General features: G+C 36.1%; 2 protein-coding genes across 10 annotated transcripts in view; one reads left to right on the top strand and one right to left on the bottom strand.

Annotated features, from left to right (window-relative positions):
- LOC117984920 (homeobox protein cut-like) overlaps window positions 1-19,645 on the bottom strand; it is a 226,937-nt gene that overhangs the window by 134,391 nt on the left and 72,901 nt on the right. For 2 of the 9 annotated variants that reach the window (XM_069500696.1, XM_069500695.1), the window contains exon 2: window positions 15,405-15,441. The exons of the other annotated variants lie outside the window; for them this stretch is intronic. In XM_069500696.1, coding sequence (XP_069356797.1) covers window positions 15,405-15,422 — 18 coding nt within the window. In that variant the 5' untranslated portion in view covers window positions 15,423-15,441. The remainder of the gene's footprint in view (window positions 1-15,404; window positions 15,442-19,645) is intronic. 9 annotated transcript variants of the gene reach the window in all.
- Window positions 8,275-11,662, top strand: LOC117984924 (uncharacterized). Its single transcript, XM_034971598.2, has 2 exons — window positions 8,275-8,519; window positions 8,736-11,662. The coding sequence occupies exon 2, from the start codon at window positions 9,106-9,108 to the stop codon at window positions 11,002-11,004; it is 1,899 nt and encodes a 632-aa protein (XP_034827489.1). The 5' UTR covers window positions 8,275-8,519; window positions 8,736-9,105; the 3' UTR covers window positions 11,005-11,662.

Raw genomic sequence — 19,645 nt, 5'->3', positions numbered from 1 at the left:
GATCGAGATCAGTTTTAATTATTTGCATATTAAGGTTTTTAATGTAGCGCCCTGTGAGAAAGTTTCGAATCGATTTGGGGCTTTGGCCATGTCATTTACTTATTTGCATTAAATCAACTTAAAAATACATTAATTAAAAAAGTTTAGGTCTGATTTCCAGTTCCTGTTCTGTCCGTTGTAAATTGTTTTGCCCGTACACCGTGACATGACGTATGTACCTAAATTAGATACCTACTTCTTATAAGGATTATTAAATCATTTAAATTAATAAAAAAACTACTTATATTACTAACAATAAAAGAGTCCCACTTCTATATGGAGCGTAACGATTCTTGACTTAAAGTTTGGAAACGAACCGCTTTGGTGAATACATATTTTTTTAATTAATTATCATTAATCTTTATTATGATCGCAATCGGATACTTGTTACGTAGAATTTTCGTATTTACCTCATCTGCAATAAGATACAAAATCGATTGGTCTATCTGACCGTACTTTTTATGAGAAAAATTATTGTTTCAGCTATTCAATGCTCTCGTCGGTTATTGTTCGTTTTAAATACAATTTTGAATTTGGAATTAGAACCGATGTAGATTCAAATTAACGCGTTCGAAATTATGATTAGGATACCGCATGTAGATTTATCAAACCCCGCTTGTTACAATACATAATAGAAAGGATAGGTCCTTTCTATTTGCATATATATACGTATATCTATATTTTGTGGTTAAATTTTGCGTTCGCACTAAGTTGCAATGAAATTAAGAGACTCGTGATTTGAATTCTGGTTAAGTACCTAGTCAATTTAGAAAATGATTTTTTCTAAATTGGCGCTTCGACGCTTGGCACCATCCTGTAGGTAGGTATATCAAATACAGGGTAACTAGTCGATGCCCGCGATTTGGTACGCCTAAATTTATATTTCTAAAAATCCCGTGGGAACTCTTCGACTTTTCGGGATTAAAAGTAGTCTATGTCCTTCCTCGAGATGTTTACTAACTATCTCTCGAGCCGTGGAAAGCAAGCAGGCAGACAGACACACTTCCGCATTTATAATATTAGTAGGTACCTGTGGATATCTAATGATAAATTTTATGTCCGTCTTAATTTGGTTTAATATACCTACTTACTTATAAGTTAACGTGTATCTTATCTTCCGTTCACATGAGATAAAAGTTAATACGTAAATTAAAAATGTCTCATTAATGCAGAACCCTTAAAACATTTAACTGTATTCAATCTTGGCATCGTGAATTCGAAATTTGAAATTTCGACCCTGCGGTATCGAAAGCGTACGTTGAACTGGTCACGGTACACTTGGCAACGTTTAATTGTTAAATTAATAAAAATAAATAACGGTTAACGTTATTTTTTTACAACGTTATTTATTCGTTATCGGCTTATGATCTGTGGTAGAGTTTGGTGGATTTTTATTCAATGTTTTATCTACCGTGTCCATGAATGTTACTTTGTAATGTCGTTAGGTGAATTCAGGTGTTTTAAATACGAGAAACTAGGGTTTGGAAATAAGTAATTACCCGAGAAAACATTACAGTGTACCTATCTGTAGTCAGTACCTGCTATCTAAATGTACATATGTATAACAGGACAAGCTGACTACCTGACTGACTGACTGATCTATCAACACACAGCTAAAACTACTGGACGGATCGGTCTGAAATTTAACATGCAGATAGCTATTAAGATGTAGACGTCCGCTAAGAAAGGATTTTTCAAAATGCAACCCCTTAGGGGGTAAAATGGAGGTTTGAAATTTGTTAGTAGGTATTAGTTACTGTGGTAAGGCAGATATAAACCTGAACCCATAGATAATAATATCAATGAATTTTAGCCGCGATTAAGACGTCCGCCTCCTATTCGGGAGGACACAGGTTCGATCCTGGGCACGCACTTCTGACTTTTCGGAGTGACTAATGTGCGTTTTAAGTAGTTAAGTAAATATCACTTGTTATGCCTAACATTGAAGGAAAACATGGTGAGGAAGTCTGCATGCTTGAGTCTGCGAACTTGGTCAGCGTGGTGGATTATGATCAAACCCTTCTCATCCTGAGAGAAGACCCGTGCTCAGTAGTGAGCCGGTGATGGGGTGATGATGATGATAATGATGTTATTTTAGACAGTAGGTATAATGAATGCAAAAAAACACCAAAAGTATCCTTCAAGCCCTTTTAGAAAATTTAAGAAAAAGTTCAGAAAGCTAAACGTTGCCACATTTTAAATCGCATGATCGACGAAACGTTCAGGAATGAGGAAAACTCCTAAAGTGCCGTGTAACCGATGAGCGCCCTAACGACTCAATCTACGCACATTTAAATTGCCCTTTCCGAACGAAACCTCATTACTTCCCGAAATATAACCTCTATGGAGGCAATAAATAACCTAACGGCGCGCATATTTCAAAACAAGAAAAAAATAACACATAAAATTTCTTTGCCCCACGCGTCTAATGTTGGCGCGTAGCTCCATTGTTGCGGTATGACTGACAGCTACAATAAAATAGTTTCAATCGTAAAAATATTGACTATTGTTGTATATTATTTTCCAATTATTTTTTTACATTTTCAGGTGCCTACTAAATTTGGGCTTTGAAAGAGGCCAAATTAAAACGTTTCTGCATTGTACATAATTTTCTTCAGCGGTATTACTTCTTACTAAAGATCAAAGATATTATTATAAAAATTCAGATAGGCAAAGCTTATAAAACTACATTCGTATTTTAAAAAGTGAAAACAAATTCGTACGCTTGAGTGTCACACGCACGTTCGTAGTGGCACAGACTTATAGACACTGGCGTGCGCGGTTTACGCATCTTTGGGTAAAACGACATCAACGACATTGGGGCTGATTCTCTTGTACACAATCTCTAAACTAAACTAAATTAACGGGTCTAAATCTAGTGCAATCCTTTTCCGCAAGCAACATTATGAAAGGGATAGCAATAGATTTAGACGTGTCAATTTAGTTAAGTTTAGAGATTGTGCACAAGAGAATCAGCCCCATTATCAGTCTATAGAAGTCGTTGCTAGAGATATGATATTTTTGGTATTTTATCATTCGCATCACCAAAACTATGCATACGTAATTTGTATTTAACTAAATAAATCTAGATGAGGATGATAATCAAATAGAAAACAATAACAATAATTTAATTTCAGTAAAAGAGGTAAAATTTTAAGCTTAATGCTATAACTAAATCACGAAAAAACAATGATACACAAAAACTACAAACGATAACGAAGCGACTTTATTAACCAAAACGATTATTCCGCACCGCGCTGGCAGCCAGGCGGGTTTAAAAAACGAACGCATTTTGTCGGGTGACAAAGGAAACGGGGCGGGTGCGTTCCGCGCATAGATTTTTGCATTATTTTAGTATGCAAATGTTCTTGCGATAGCGACAGTGTAAGAGCAATTTAAATTATTTTTTATGGCGCTCCGGAGTATTGAGAGTTTGCCAAGTAACGCGGGATTACCCACCGCGGAATTGCTTCGCGATATTGTGTTCGTGAATTTTGAAATTGCCGATTGATGATGATTCTAAATTCAAACGCATCATTCTGAATTTGTATTTGACATTTTTATTTTTTTGTTGTGAGTCTAGGATTTATGGGCGATTGTTTTATTTTATCACAGGCAAGATTTTTGATTGTATTTTAATTTATTAAGTAGGACTTACGTAAAAGATTTCTGTGCTTATTGTAATTAATAACAGAAACATGGTTTCGCTATTTCATAGTCCACTAAGTACATATTTTACATCAGAGATATTCGTTAGGAATAAATAATGAATATTGCGCACCTGCCTAAATCTAACCTCTCTCTCTTCTTATATTATATTTACCGTATTTAATCTCTACGTAATTTTCAAAATGTACGGTGCAAGGAAAAATCTGATTAGCCTCGATGATATATCGCCACGAATTCCACGCCTTAGTAGCTCTAATTTGAATATTAGACGCGTTATTGAAAAGAAAACTTTCTGAACGGCCCTCCGCAAGCTTTTAATGGTTATTGCCTCTTCCCTTGCTATCTCGTTTCCGAACGAAAAAAATTTAAACCACTACGGTTCAGGTGTTCAGCAATATTTCGATAAATTCTATTTTTAGATTCTCGTTTCAAATCTCATGTTTAGATTACAAATTCGAAATTCTCATTCAAAGGAACGTAGGCATTTATGAAATCCAATGAATTGTTTTAATTCATTATTTCATTCCCGCTTATCTATTTTGTTGGGCGTTCTTAATTCGGGCACGCAGTTCAAATATCGAACGGAAGCGGATACGGTACTGATTCTAATTTCGAACGAAATATCGCAATGTTGCTATTGATAAAATTTTGTGACGAGCTACAATGTCGCTATTATATTGAACGGAAATTTACGATAATGACTAATAATAGGTCGTTTGATGTTATTACGGTTACCATACAGACACATCATGAACGGTATCGACATTGTAGATAGTTAGGTAGTTAGGTAAATACTAGTTTATAGAAAGAAGATAAATTACTATAGATCAGATAACTCCTATAAAAATAATAGATTAATGAAGTTAGGGGGACAGAAACTAAGAAGAAAATAACAATTAGCCATAGAAAACAAATACGTGTGATATGTATGTGACATGTGATAGTTTCATCTCAATCATCAAAATAACTTACGATTTAAAAATAAATTAACGGGCGAAATTAACGCGGTTCTTATAGCGGAATCTGTCGAGCCGAAATAGAAACCGATAAAAAATTTCGTACACATATTATATACGCGATGACGTAAGAAGACATTGTTTAGCAGTTAAGAACCCAGACTCTTGCAAATGTCAACGTCTGTAGTGTAATGAGTGTATTTTACTCTGTGTCGTAACGTAAGGCAACGTATTAAAAAAATACTAATTGACTGCGAGGAGAGTTAAAAAGATATGTACCTACTGAATGGCTTTTAACTCTTTCTTACGATGAATCAGAGCAACTTATAAAGTCTTGTTCTTATGGTTAAGTCAAATACATAAAACATTTCGACACACACTTACACACACGCACACACACGGACACACAGACACACACATATTCAGACCAATTTCACTGCATGAGCTTGTATAAGTCCCGCAAATTTCTATTGCGCTGGAACCATGTCTCATTAACATCGAAATGACGTCATTTTGACGTCAGCCGAAATAAAAATATACCATCAGCTCGAAACTTCAGTCTAGTGCTGACGTCACTAAAATGGCGGCCTTCTTTTTCAAGTTGAAAGAAAGGGGTGCTTTCAAGTTGAAAAAGATTTTGTATAGGTACAGATCCTAAGTGTCTAGAGTAATATTTTAGGATATTATCAGTGATAGTTTTTTATTTCTTCTTCATATAAGAGTTTCTCAAAATCAATGGTTACTTCCGCGTTACGCGCTATCTCGTATCTCCGGTAGGGTAGGTACAAAACGAAGTTGATATAATATGTATTTGAACAATCTCGCCCACGTGGGGCAGATGCGCGTATGCTAATGCGCCTGATCCTTCCGTCAGACCTCCCCGGTCCTTGCTCGATCGATTATAATGATCTTTGAATATCATAGAGACATGTTGCACAAAATATTTTTAAAGATTGTTTTTTTTTTAGTATAAGTCCCGCAAATTGCTATTGCGCAGGAACCATGTCTCATTAACATCGAAATGACGTCATTTTGACGTCAACCGAAATAAAAATATACCATCAGCTCCAATCTTCAGTCTAGTGCTGACGTCACTGACATTGCGGCCACGCGCATTAGCAATTTGCGGGACTTATAGTATTTATATTCTTTTATTTAAAGTAAGCCGCAATATCCTAGTGGTTAAGACGTTTACTTCATACTCGGTAGGTCAGAGGTCTCTGTTAAGCAAATACATACTTATGGTCTGCGACAAGTCGCGATGGCAATCGGGGTATGAGGCGGGAAGGGGGGGGCACTCCGCACACCTGCACGTCACACGCGCTCGCCCACACCTTACTATCTCGACCTGTCGCGTACCTTCTATACCTACTTAAATGATAAAACGGTGATTCAGTGTGCGGCAGCACTTAGAAATCTAAAGAGGAAAACAAAACAAAAGACATTTCATAATCTTCTTAATAATAATGCAAGCTCAATGCGTGTATATTGGACTCCGTTGAATGACCGAGTGACCTCCGCGGACGAACATCTGGCATCGGCCCAAAGCATATAGATCATTTTCACTTCATTTCTTTCACTCTACCAGTCGAGAGAGCAAATCGAATTCGAAAATCAAAATTCTAATATACCTAACTTACTTATAATATGAACCAATTCAGTTTTTTACTATTTATATTAATAATTAATTCTAATCGTAATGATAATAATTTCAATTTAATTTTTGTCATGAAACAAGTACCTATGTGTAGTTGCGGATTTGAATCATAGTGCTTTTGTGTTAATAAATTAATGCATACGATTTGTCACTCCATATCTTTCGCTGTGCAAGAAATCAATTGCGTTCGATTCGAAAATCAAAAATTCAAATCGAGACAGAACTACATGTCCTAATGAGCCAATAACTCGTAGAGACAATAGCGGCGTGGGCGTTCTGAATTCGAAATTATCACAAAAGAATATTAATGTAGGTAACACTTATTCAAATACAGCGCGACGCGTATTCTGAATGTGACAAGAGTGAATCGCTTTAGGATAAAATCAATTAGTATAAAGGAACTTTCTCAACACTTATCTATTTGTTTTGTAACGTCTACATTTTTTACCTACACGTAAAGTAACCTTTAATTGTTCTTTCTATAACAGGTAGGTACATTTCTAAGTAAGTACTGGGTTGTTATACATTTTCTGAATTGAAATAAAATCATAGGAACTTATTTTTGCACTGAAAATTTCTTTAGGCGCGTAGGGCGATTTGGGGCTGGGTAAAGGGTCGTCTCACCGACCAACATTGGTGCTCGGAGTGCCGATAGATGTAAAAACAAACTGAACAAGTGTGAGCCAGAATCACGCACCGAGGGTTCCCTACTTTGAAGAATTGAGTAGAAAAGAAATACAACCGTCTTACTTTGAACGTTGAAAATACTAGTTCACAACATTTATGACGTAACCACAAATTTACGAATTTCAAAAAAAGAGTAACTGTTAATATAAGTTAGTATCTATTTATTATTATTTTTTATGTATGTCGGAGAACAGGAGGATGGCTGATAATTATTATTCATCTTTAGCCGACATCAGAAGGTAGTAATTAATAAGTAGGTACTTTAATCCATGTTCTTTACAAATAGTTCTCAGTAACGTATCGCACATGGAAAGCATCAACGTAACACAACCAGATCACCCTAACCTAACCCTACCTATGGTCGCCTCCAACCACCCCTCACAGCGACCCCTCACCTCACTCTAAACTAGCTAACCTAAGCTAAACACTACATCGTGTGATTAGGGCGCAATTGCTATTGCAACCTCTCAATCAAGTCACGACCTACTCCGTTATCTAATCATCTCAAGGTAATCAATCACAACTTCATGAACGCTCTTAAAAGGATCATTGCATCGACTCTCTTACGATCTAAACCAGATCTTATAATTGACTTCTCATTACTAATTCAGAATATCGCAATAGCTCTACCTTCTCCACTCTGTGCACATCTGCATACAGAACACCATAGCATCGTGCGCCACACGCGCCACGACTACTATCCACCCAAATAAGCGATCACAACAGAAACCAGGTAGAATGTAAGCTATTCGATCTCATGGGCAACTCATTGTCTAATCCATTTCAACATTACACGAGAGTCATCAATGATTCTTTACCAACCGGGTTATACGATTCTAAAGCGGGTACCTACTATCAAAGTTAACTTCAAGTTACTATCGCACTAAACTATCACTTCAAACTAATCATTATCTCAACTGCCGGTATATCTCCAATTACACTCTAAATCACTAGCGTCTGCAGAAATAACCTTAACGGATGTCCAGTGTCCTTATAATAATCTATCCACTGAGCCAAACGTTAACTCACGACTTACTCTAATATTCACCAATAATTAGTATTCCATATTCGTCAAACAACTACGCGAACATTATTAATAGTGCTTTGCACACAAAGTCACCGGATGGCACTAGATGTTACGATTTAACACAATGCACATTAGCATCGAACAATTACTGTTCTAACTATATCACAATCACCGAATTAAATATCACGATTAAGAAACTACCTAGGGGGAGGGGGGGCACATTGATTCACGGGGCACATTGGTACAGTATCTATATCTCAAAACCGATAAACGCTACACAGTCCGGCACATCACTAGAATGCTCAAGGGCATTCACAAGAATGACAGTTGTGACACCGTTCGCCGCCAGTTTGCCGTTGGACCTCAACGGTCACTAACGTGTTGAAAGTGGCGTGCGCCGCTGCCTACAAAAAAAAAAACGTGAAATGTAATTGTGTCTCAGGAGGATTCTTTTAGTTGTTTTTGTTATTATTTGTTACTACAGGTAAGTAAATATAGTTATTATTGTATTTTAAAATGTTTTTGATTGCATTATTATTATATATTAGATAAAATTAATTGTTTGTGGAAAAAGTCCGTTGGGGCACTTTGATACGGTAATGTGCGGGGTACAATGATACGTATCAATCTGCCCTCTAGTGTATTAAAGTGCCCCGTCAAAAATAATAGTTTATTTTATTGTTTATTTTCTTTTTTTCAGAAAATGGTGCGCACGTACAAACCCAAAACTGATAGAAAAAATATCAATGAAGAAAACATTGAAGACGCAATACGTGAAGTATTGTCAAAGACTTTATCTATACGCAAAGCAGCCGACAAATATAGCATCAAAACTGCGACCCTACAACATCGCATAGAAAAAGCCAGAAAATCATTTGAAGCTACCAGAATATTATCTACAAATGAAGCATCCTCTTCATTACAAGCAGAATCTTCTTTATCACAAGCAGGTCCATCTTCACCACAAATAGCACCATCTATGGAGATGGCACAAATAGCGTCATCTTCAGCACACACTACTACTGCAGCTTTATCATCACACACTGCTACAGCTACTTCATCAAACATCTATGGTTCCAAGTATACCGTTGCACAAGTTTTTTTCAATCGAACAAGAAAAGGCATTGACTCAATATTTATTGAATTGTAGTAAAATGCACTACGGCCTTACATTGAGACAGCTTTTGACTTTGGCATACGAGTTCGCAGAATCCTCAGGGTGTAATTATCCAAAATCCTGGAAAAAAAACAAATGCGCTGGAAAAGATTGGGCAGCTGGCTTCAGGAAGAGAAACCCAGAATTGAGTCTACGAAAACCAGAAAACACAAGCGCAGCAAGAAGCTTTGCTTTTAATAAAGCTGCTGTAGCTCAATTTCATGATAATTACGAACGCATAATGAGACAGTACAATTTTACACCCGATCGAATAATAAACTTAGATGAAACAGGCATAAGCACAGTTCTTTCTACTCCTAAAGTTATTGCTGGAAGAAAACAAAGACAGGTGGGACAAATAGTTTCTGCAGAACGCGGAGAGTTAGTTACTTTCTGTGGTATTATTACTGCTACTGGTTCTTCTCTTCCTCCAGTTTATGTCTTTCCAAGAGTTCACTACAAAGATCACTTCCTAAATGGAGCTCCTGATGGAAGTCTAGGGTTGGCAAACAGAAGCGGCTGGATGACATCAGAATTGTTTATAAGAGTTTTGAAACACATTCAACGCCTTACTTCGAGCAATAAAGATAACCCAATTCTAATCATTTGTGACAACCACGAATCGCACATTTCAATAGAAGCTGTTAACTACTGTCGTGACAACGGTATTGTTTATTTGAGTCTGCCCCCACACACGTCACACAAATTGCAACCGCTTGATGTCAGTGTGTTCGGACCCTTCAAAGGCAAATTGAAGATAGCTTTCAACGACTGGCACATTCAAAATGTTGGAAAGACTTTGACCATATACAACATTGCTGAACTGTCAAAATTAGCATATTTGGAATCATTTACACCAAAGAATATCATAGGTGGTTTTTCCAAACCTGGAATTTGGCCAATTAATAAACTGGTATTTGGGGACGACGACTTTGCACCGATAGACATTTTCAGCACAGGTTATCACGATTTGACAGATGAGAACACTCACAAAACACAAGATTTACATTTTGTAGACTCGGAAACAACTCAAAATAATGAAGTTGTTGATAGAGAACAAAATAAAACTCCTACTTTGGATACCGACCCAATTTCAGTGTCTGATGCTGACGATTCTCTACATGTTTCTTCATCACAGGCTATGCTTACTCCTGACGTAGTTAGACCTTATCCAAAAAAGGCGATTACTGACAGTGTCTTAAAAAGAAAAGGAAGAGAAAAGGGACGATCAAGAATATACACTGACACACCAGAAAAAAATAGATTAGAAAGCTTACGTAATGAAAAGGACAGGAAAAGAGAATTACAAAAAGCAAAACAGCATGCAAAAGAATTGAAAACAGCGAAAAATCTGTTGGGGTTAACTGAGCCAAAAAAGAAAAAGAGAGTAACTTCTTTGCCTGCAGAAATAGATTCCGATTCTAGTCTAGATGAAGTCGTGATGACGAGTGATAGTGAAGACATTGAAATGCCATCGGAATCAGAAGAAGAGGTAATTAATGAAGAACCAGTTAATCCTGAACACATAAATATTGGAGATTTCCTACTAATTAAGTTTGAGAAGAAGAAAACTGTGATTCACTACGTTGCCAAAGTCGTATTTAAGTATAATGTGACAGAATATGAAGTATCATATCTCAGAAAAAAAACAGGGTCTTATAAGTTCATATTTCCAATTGTGGAAGACAAAGCAAGTGTGGATGTTAGAGATGTAGTTTTGCAATTACCAAAACCAACTTTCTCCAAAGGCACATCTCGAACATCGTCGCTTTATTCATTTTCGGTAGGTTTAACTCGATATAATATCCAGTAGATTGTTTTGTAATTTATATGAGAGTTTTTATGATTATTTTTGTTAAATTTTTGATGTTTGTTTAATTTTTTAAGAAAACTATTGTTCATTTTGATAGGAGGTTCTAATATTATATTTTCATTAACAATATTCAATGTTAAAGTCTGATTACTTAGTAAGTATATAACTGATTATATAATTAAGAAAATAACAGAGAATTAGTCTTGTTCTATGATGACAATATTGTTTTTTTTTTGTGATTATATTTCTTAAGTAACTTAAGAGACTGATTATGGCTAATGTGCACTCTTAATAAAAAGTGTTTTGCGATCTCAATCAATAAAATTGTTTTATTTCTTAATTTTAAGTAATAATACAGTTTATATTGGGTTTTTAGTCAGTTTAAATTTGCATTTCATATGGATCTAAAATACGTATCAAACTGCCCCACCCCATGTATCAAAGTGCCCCACTGGTGGGGCAGAATGATACAAACATTTTATTTTCTTAAAATCACATTATCTCTATACGTCGCCAATTTTTGCGGTTTTTGCGTAGCCAAAATGTAAGCTGACATATCAGCCAATGCACACATCAAAACAAATATTTAAATATAATGCTTTATGGTCCTCAGAAAAGAGATTTAATTTTTGTGTATCAAAGTGCCCCCCCTCCCCCTACCTATCTCAAAGAATAATAATTAGCTAAGCTATAATCTGATACTTAATTAATTTAATGCGAGAGAAAATTGTGAACAACAACAAAATGCGTGCGTGTCAAAATCCAACTCTGACAACTAAAATAAAGATGGCTACCTTCCGTAGAGTAAAGCTCATACGTTTCTTTTCACGGAGTCTACAGACAGTAAGAACTCTTTCAATATCGACCCTCCAATATGTATATATTATTTTTATGCGTATAACTAACCTAACCTAAATATTTCAGTTAAGGTTTTATTTCTGTCGTCAATCCCCACTGACTGCCAGTTTTTTTAATGAGGTTAACTTTAATGTCAATAAAATAGGTACAAGTAGGTAGTTGACCAAATAAAGTTACATACTTTCAAAGTTTCAAACCATTCGTTCACAAATTGAACCCTTGCATTGCAGAACCCTAATTATCTCGTCATCTAATTTGAATGGTGGCGGCGACAAACTTTTTTTATACCAATTTGAATTATCGAAGGCATTGTGACGGATTCGGTTTTTTTCCCTTTATGCCAGAGCACACCTTTAATCGCGTCGTATTCAAATTTGGAACGCGTTTTTTTAAGAATTATAAATATTGTTTATGATTCGTGTTCCCCGTGTTTTTGCCGTTTCCTGCTGTCAACGATTGTGAATGTGGTGCCGATAATGTAGGACAATAATGCGCGCGAGTCTTTACAATGCGTAGTTTTGTTTTTTTTTTAACAGCGCATGAGCTGTCAAAGTCTACAGCGCAATCTGCCAGTTATTGTTGCTAGTGATGTAATTGATGATATTATTGTGTTTAGGGTTCCGCACCTCAAAAGGAAAAAAGGGACCCTTATAGGATCACTTTGTTGTCCGCCTGTCTGTCAAGAAACCTATAGGGTACCTACTTCCCTTTGACCTAAAATCATGAAATTTGGCAGAAAGGTAGGTCTTATAGCAGACATGAGGGGAAAAATCTGGAAACCGTAAATTTTTGGTTACATCACAAGAAAAAAATTAAAATGTATTAATGAACAAATATTGCTATTTTCAACTTTCAAACCAAGATTACTATACCAATTTGGGGTATCATATGAAAGGGATTTACAATTTTTGTACACTCTAAAACAGATTTTCATTTATTTAAGACACAATAGTTATTGATTTATCGTGTAAAATGTCGATAAAATACGATTGTAATTTGTAATACGGAACCCTCGGTGCGCAAGTCTGCCCGCCTCATACCCCGATTGCCATCTCGACCTGTTGCGTACTATAGGTACCTACTGAAGGAGACTGAAAGTTGAACCCCATCCAGTTCTATCCTAGGCTATGCCTATCCATTAGGTTGTTTATTGTAACAGTCATCTACATATATAAAAGGAACAGGGTGACTGACTGACAGACTGATCTATCAACGCACAGCTCAAACTACTGGACGGATCGGGCTGAAATTTGGCATGCAGATAGCTATTATGACGAAGGCATCCGGTAAGAAAGGATTTTTTAAAATTCAACCCCTAATGGTGTGAAATAGGGGTTTGAAATATGTGTAGTCCAGTCTGTCATACATAGCTGATTTATTTAGGTACCAATGCAATATATGCAATCACTTCGTAACAGAGCTTACAGAACTTTGAATCTAAGTATACTTAGATCACGCCAAACACAGATTAGCCAACCGTAATCAAAACGATACCCAAAAAACAATACCTCAAGGCGTCATTGAAAAAAGAGTCATTTATTCGAATCGAACATGCGGCCGAACAATCTGTGGGGCAACAGTGATTGATCCCACCGATACATCACTACGAGCGGTTTTCTATGAAAAATTGCCATAATCGACTTAAAAACTCATTAGGCCAAGACAAAGGCGACCGCCATCCGTCTAATTTGTTCCTTGATCGAACTCTGATTGCCTTTTTTTGTATCTACCCGAAGTATCTTTAATCCTTGTGATATTATTTTATTTGATCTGCATAAATTATTTTGTTTTTTAGGGGGAGGTCTCGGGTTCGATTCCTGGCAGGGATTTGGAAATTTATAATTTCTAAATTTCTGGTCTGGTGGGAGGCTTCGGCCGTGGCTAGTTACCACCCTACCGGCAAAGCCGTGCCGCCAAGTGATTTAGGGTTCCGGTACTATACCGTGTAGAAACCAAAGGGGCATGGGTTTATTAAAAACTGCAATACCCTTTCCACTTAAACAATGAAGAATCGATCGACGCGATTTTATCATAAGTATGCCAAGTCAAAATCGGTTTGAGCATAATTTATTTTTAAAATGGTTGGCCGTTGGATATGGACACCCTTTTAAATTATTAAGTTGGCGAAATCCCAATCCAGATTACAAATTGTGTACCTACCATAGCCCGCAAATAAACAAAAATGTACTGTCAAAAATGAACTGTTAAAAGCCTGCCCAAAACTGTCCGTCACGTTCCATATTCAAACGAACCAATGAATGGCTGTAGGCTATTGTTTTAAAATTCGAACTCATAATGAACGTACTTAGTAGTTCTTTTTTTAAATCGTTAATCGGTCTTTTCATTTCATTTGATTTTAGTTTTCCAGGTTTAGAGATCCATAGGTGTTTTAAATATAAAAAGTTAGAATGTAATTACTAACTACTTAGTAGGTACCTACTTCCTAATAAATTATTTTAAATAGTAAATTAGGAAAATAAAATAAATATTAAGTTACCTAGGTAGGTACGTAGGTGAAACCATAAGTTATCTAGGTACCTGTAAAAAACAATTCCTAAATAATAAAAATATCTCAAGTCAGGTTTTGATCGTTCTTCCGTCTTCTCAACTATACTTACCTATTGAAAATCTATTTCGCAAAAAATTCTTATCAGACAAAATAACTTAGGTAGGTACCTATACTAAAAAAAAGATTCCGACGAATTGAGAACCTCCTCCTTTTTTTGAAGTCTGTTAAAAATTAAAATAGAGCCCATGCCCAATAAACAGATTCTTACTTGACCGGATTATTAAAATTTAAAATTGGAATAGGAACCTCTCCAACTAGAACGAACGGCACAAGCGAATTCGATTAAGTATTTCGGTATCGCTTATTGTTTTTATTTGATTATTCATTTTATACCTATTTATGTTTTATTGTTTTAAGGGGGATTGTTTGTGGTGAAACTCAATACGAATTAACGGAGAGCGATTTGAAATATAATGGAACGTCAAGTTTATAATCGTAGTTTTTAGTTTGATTCCTTTGATTTTAGAATGTTGGTACAAAGACTGAGTACTATTATACATGGAACTATAGGAATCATACCTACCTACTTATCAACTGTCATGTCAAAAATACGATCCACCTTTAGGTATAATAAGGACTAAAATAACCTGACAGTGGCTAATCTGTGTAAAGCCAGAAGAAGAGGGGGAAAACGGACTAAAATCGTACTTTTGACATGACAATTGACACAAAAAGTAAAAATGGCGCATGAGAACTTAAAATATAAGCATTATACTTAGGTAGGACTAAGAAAGTACCTTCCTATCTAGTTACCTATAATATGATCAAAGCCAGAATCAAATTTAGAAATGAGGTTGTTAACTTAAATTGTCTATCTTAGGAATCAATCCCAGCTCGTTGGTAGATAGGTACCTACGAGGTAGGTAGGTAGGTACCTACCTACTTGTATTTAGGTAGGTATTCGGTAGAACTTGAAGGTTATTTAGTCTTAAAACGTCAAACAATAAGACAAACCATTTAATATTCAAATTACCTTATAAAGACACAGCATCTTCGGTTTGCGAACGTACCTGAGAAAACAAAGAACACTATTAGACTTCTCACTGTTCCAATAAAAATGAGCCAATAAGGGGTTTATTGTTGAAAAAATCTTCAGATAATATTATAAGAATTGTAGAACCTGGGCGTGTCCCTTCCAGGCACGCCTAGTGAAAATCTCTTTCACACATAAAATAAAGTTCATTTTCATGTATCGGGCCTTCGATCGGTTCCGAACGCCCTCACTATCTTACAAGATATCGAGAGAACGCCTTCTTAAAAACATCCAATAACGTCATTTCCAATCTTAAATCATCGGTGTAAGGTCGTATATTGCACGCTGTGGAGCGCAGTAAAATATATTGATGCGGTATCGGTTTTCCATTAACCCTTTCAAGCGAAAAGAAACTCTATCAATCCAAATATAAGGTGGATTTTTCCTTAAGCGAATAAAAAGGAATGTATTGACGTGTTATCGGGGATACCGTTGTCCTTTTCACTCGTATGTTGGCAATATGTATGCGTCCCTGTCGTCGCGAGATGAAGACAAGATTTTCTTTGTAATGTCTGCGCATTCTTTTCTTAAAAGTAAGCAATATTATTCCCGTCGCTCTCGGTAGAGGTCGTTTTGTTCGGGGAAATATGGATCTATAGACAAGACGGTATTTTTCGAAGGCTTCGAGTAGGTTCTTATTGTGTCGTATCGTCTAAGAAATTGAATTGCATACAGCTTTAAGGTTCTTTATGCGTCTAGGATGTAAAGCCTTGAGTTATTGTTATTAGGTTTGTATTTATATTTACAGAACAGCAAATTTTTCTTGTCTTTAAAAGTTAAGAAAAAATTAGAGATTAATATTAGGTACCTACCTAGCCTATACCATACCTACCTACATATCTACATTTATAAAGGTACCCACTATGTAAAAGGTAGATAAGTATTACCCATAGGTACACCTACTATACATTTACATGATCAAACGCCTACAATCATCTTAGAATAGCACAGATCTAGACAAATTGGCTCGCGTTTTAAAGCTAATTTTTCAATAGATTTGAATAAGACCAGATGTTTCTTAAATCAATGGAATGGGTTACCTACCCACCTATATACTTCTCTGGCACAACTAACTTTGCATAAGTAAGTAGATAGGTGAGGTTACATCGCTTTTTCTTCTTTTCTTTAATTGCGAAAGTGACATCATCATAATCTTTATCAACCCCTCGCCAGTTTACTACAGATAACGGGTCTCCTCTCAAAAGGAAAGTGACATAAGTAAAAAATATTTAAAATCTGTCGTCAACCTAATAAATAAGTAAAAGCACCATAATTTAGTCGTTTAACACCGCCTAATCCCTAACGAGGAAGCGTAGTAACTCAAGAAAATAATAAAAACAAATAAATCATCAATTTTCTGAGCGTCGCCCGTCCCGATGCATTTTATTATGTTATCTTATTCCGAATGTTGTTTTAAAACCGATGTGTTATTTGTGTATGACTAGAAATATCTTCCCAAAACACAAATATGATACATGTGGCAACTCAATCCTTGCTCTTGTTTGATTTTTTGTATCTACTGAATTTATTTATGTTATGATTTATTTACAAAAAGCTACGCGGACGCTGCTCTTGAATATGAGAAGATATTCGGGAACCAAGTTCTGCCAAGGTACTGGACCACATTAGCCGTAGAAGGCACCCCACGGACTTGTACGAAGCGATTTGCTTCCTTGTTTCTAATACGCACAACGCACTGCTATAATATGGTCGGCAATGCCCTTCCAGCTTCCGTTTTTCCCGCTAGCTAAGTTTAAAAAAAATTACCATTTTTTTAAATAATATTAGCCTTGTTATTATGACTAATATTCCCCTTTCCCCTCCAATCAAGCGAAAAGCTTGTGCTAGGAGTGGGTACGAGTTACGACAATAGTGCAACGGGTGAGGTTTGAACCGGCGATCTTTCGGAATTCAGTCCGCTCCTTAACCGTTGAGCTATTGAGGCTCTACTTAGTACCTAATATTGGTACCTTCAAAAGAAGAGTGAATAGACACATTCTTGGCAGGCGCGCTCCACCTTAGGATGGATCATCTACTATCATCTACATCTACAGTCAATCGCAAGCCTATAGGTATACTTATAGTTAGTAAAAATATCTGAACAAGGACGCTTGTTGATGTTGTAGAAGTTCTTAGAAAGTTTTGATACGCAATATACCTTATACCTACTTATAAACTGCCCAAAATTCAAATTCTGAGTGAGAGCTCTATAAACCATACTTTGACTTTGGTCATACATCAAAGTCAAAGTAAGCTCTATACTAATCATATAGATTTCAGCCAGCAGCGAGATGTCTTCTCGAAAACGAGTTACTTGATGTTTTATAATGACTAAAATCTGGTTTTTATTTTAATTAGTTGGCTCAGTTGGTACTTTGTTTATTGCTTATTGGTTATAAATAAAATGATATGGATATTATACAATAATTATATATATATATATATATATATATTTATATATATATATAAGATATATATATATATATATATATATATCTTTTTGTCAACAGCGGATTTGGGCCTAAGAGCGTTTAACTTAGATTTGTCCTGATTTATTACTGATTTTTTTAAATTCTATGACAGGTTAGTGCTTGATTGCGATTTCTGCTGATAGCAATAATTGATGTTGCAGTTTAGAGCATGAAAACGCTAAACTGAGAGGTATGGCACTTTTATTGTAGGTACACACATCGGTTGTAGGTAGATATACCTACCTAGGTAAGTCCCGCAAATTGCTATTGCGCTGGAACTATGTCTCATTAACATCGAAATGACGTCATTTTGACGTCAGCCGAAATAAAAATATACCATCAGCAGTGGTAACGTCACTAAAATGGCGACCACGCGCATTAGCAATTTGCGGGACTTATATACACTTACTTATCTACGCAGTATAATTAATTACTTGATGGTATGACTAAGCCGGTATGTACCTAACTAGGCACTGCCATAACCTCCCACTAGACCTGAGAAAATTTAGAACTATGAAGCCCAAAATTGACCTGACCAAAACTAATCGTGATTTCATATAGGAATAGGAACTTACGTCTACTGATGAGAAAAATAACCTTATAAATATAAGTAGACATTTCAATATAGGCAATAATATAGAAGCTCAGCTTTTTCACACAGTAGTACCACCATCCTCGTATATCATACCATAAGAAAAGTTATTACAGAAATTCCCTTTAATATGTCGTCGGGAACGTATCTATGTCATTAGTATCAAAGTATTAACATAAAAAAGCATTTCCTTTTGATTCTGGACACGCATTTATACGAGATCGGCGTTACAGTTTCTGTATTTTATGGCAATCGTAAAATAAATCCCCAAGTAAATGTGGGGTCTAATTATATCGACGGACTCACAAGTCTTCTGTAATGGCCGATCGTGACGTTTATAGATTTATAGAAAGTAAGAGAAATCAAACTAGAGATCTAACTTTGAAGCCTCAATAGTGCAACGATTAAGGAGTGGACTGAAATTCGAGGGAGCCTGTTCCTAGATCAAGCTTTACTGTTAAATTTTTCTGGTGGACAAAAGTTCTAAACTAACTTTTATATGGATTATGGTGTCGAACACACTAGCCACTAGCGCGATATGACCAATCTCTTCCTTCTCTTCCTTCCGATAGTGATGCGTCGTGCAGACGTTTTGTCCTGTCTGTTCCTACTCAGGCGAAGCTCTAAGTATATTATTTGAAGGTATAAAGTAAATTGAGCATTACTAGATCAGTTTTTTGGGCAAGATTATCAAACATTATCGCTACTGTTTCTTTCAGACGATCATGATGGACTAAATTGAAGACAAAGCAATGCCAGTGGAAAAAGAAAGTGCTTAGCTAGACTTGATTGAATTACAGAAAGGTCTGAATCAGAATGTTTGTCATCGTCATCGACCAATGGCGTAGGTACACTGCAGGATAAAACATCATTTTCTGCAGGGACAATTAAATCCTAATATTGTAATAACATCTGATATAGCCCAACAGGGTGTAAAACTGCAATGGCAGTTTAAAGAACTGATAGTCGCTGGGGCACCAGAGTCCAGGGGTAACCAGAAAGCGAAGCATTGGTACTTGGTAGGTCGGTAGGTAAGGTTGTCCTAGCCGGCAAGAAATACTGTATATACATAGGTATTTGTGTACCTAATATCACTTGCTTTAACGGTGAAGCAAAAC

The sequence above is a fragment of the Maniola hyperantus genome, chromosome 9 (genome assembly GCF_902806685.2).
Source record: "Maniola hyperantus chromosome 9, iAphHyp1.2, whole genome shotgun sequence".
Taxonomy (NCBI): Eukaryota; Metazoa; Arthropoda; class Insecta; order Lepidoptera; family Nymphalidae; genus Maniola; species Maniola hyperantus.
This window is presented reverse-complemented; position numbering and strand designations above follow the sequence as displayed.

What these genes read in the sequence shown, in the direction of transcription:
- LOC117984924 (XM_034971598.2), top strand. Translation starts at nt 9,106, where the DNA reads ATGGTTCCAAGTATACCGTTGCACAAGTTTTTTTCAATCGAACAAGAA.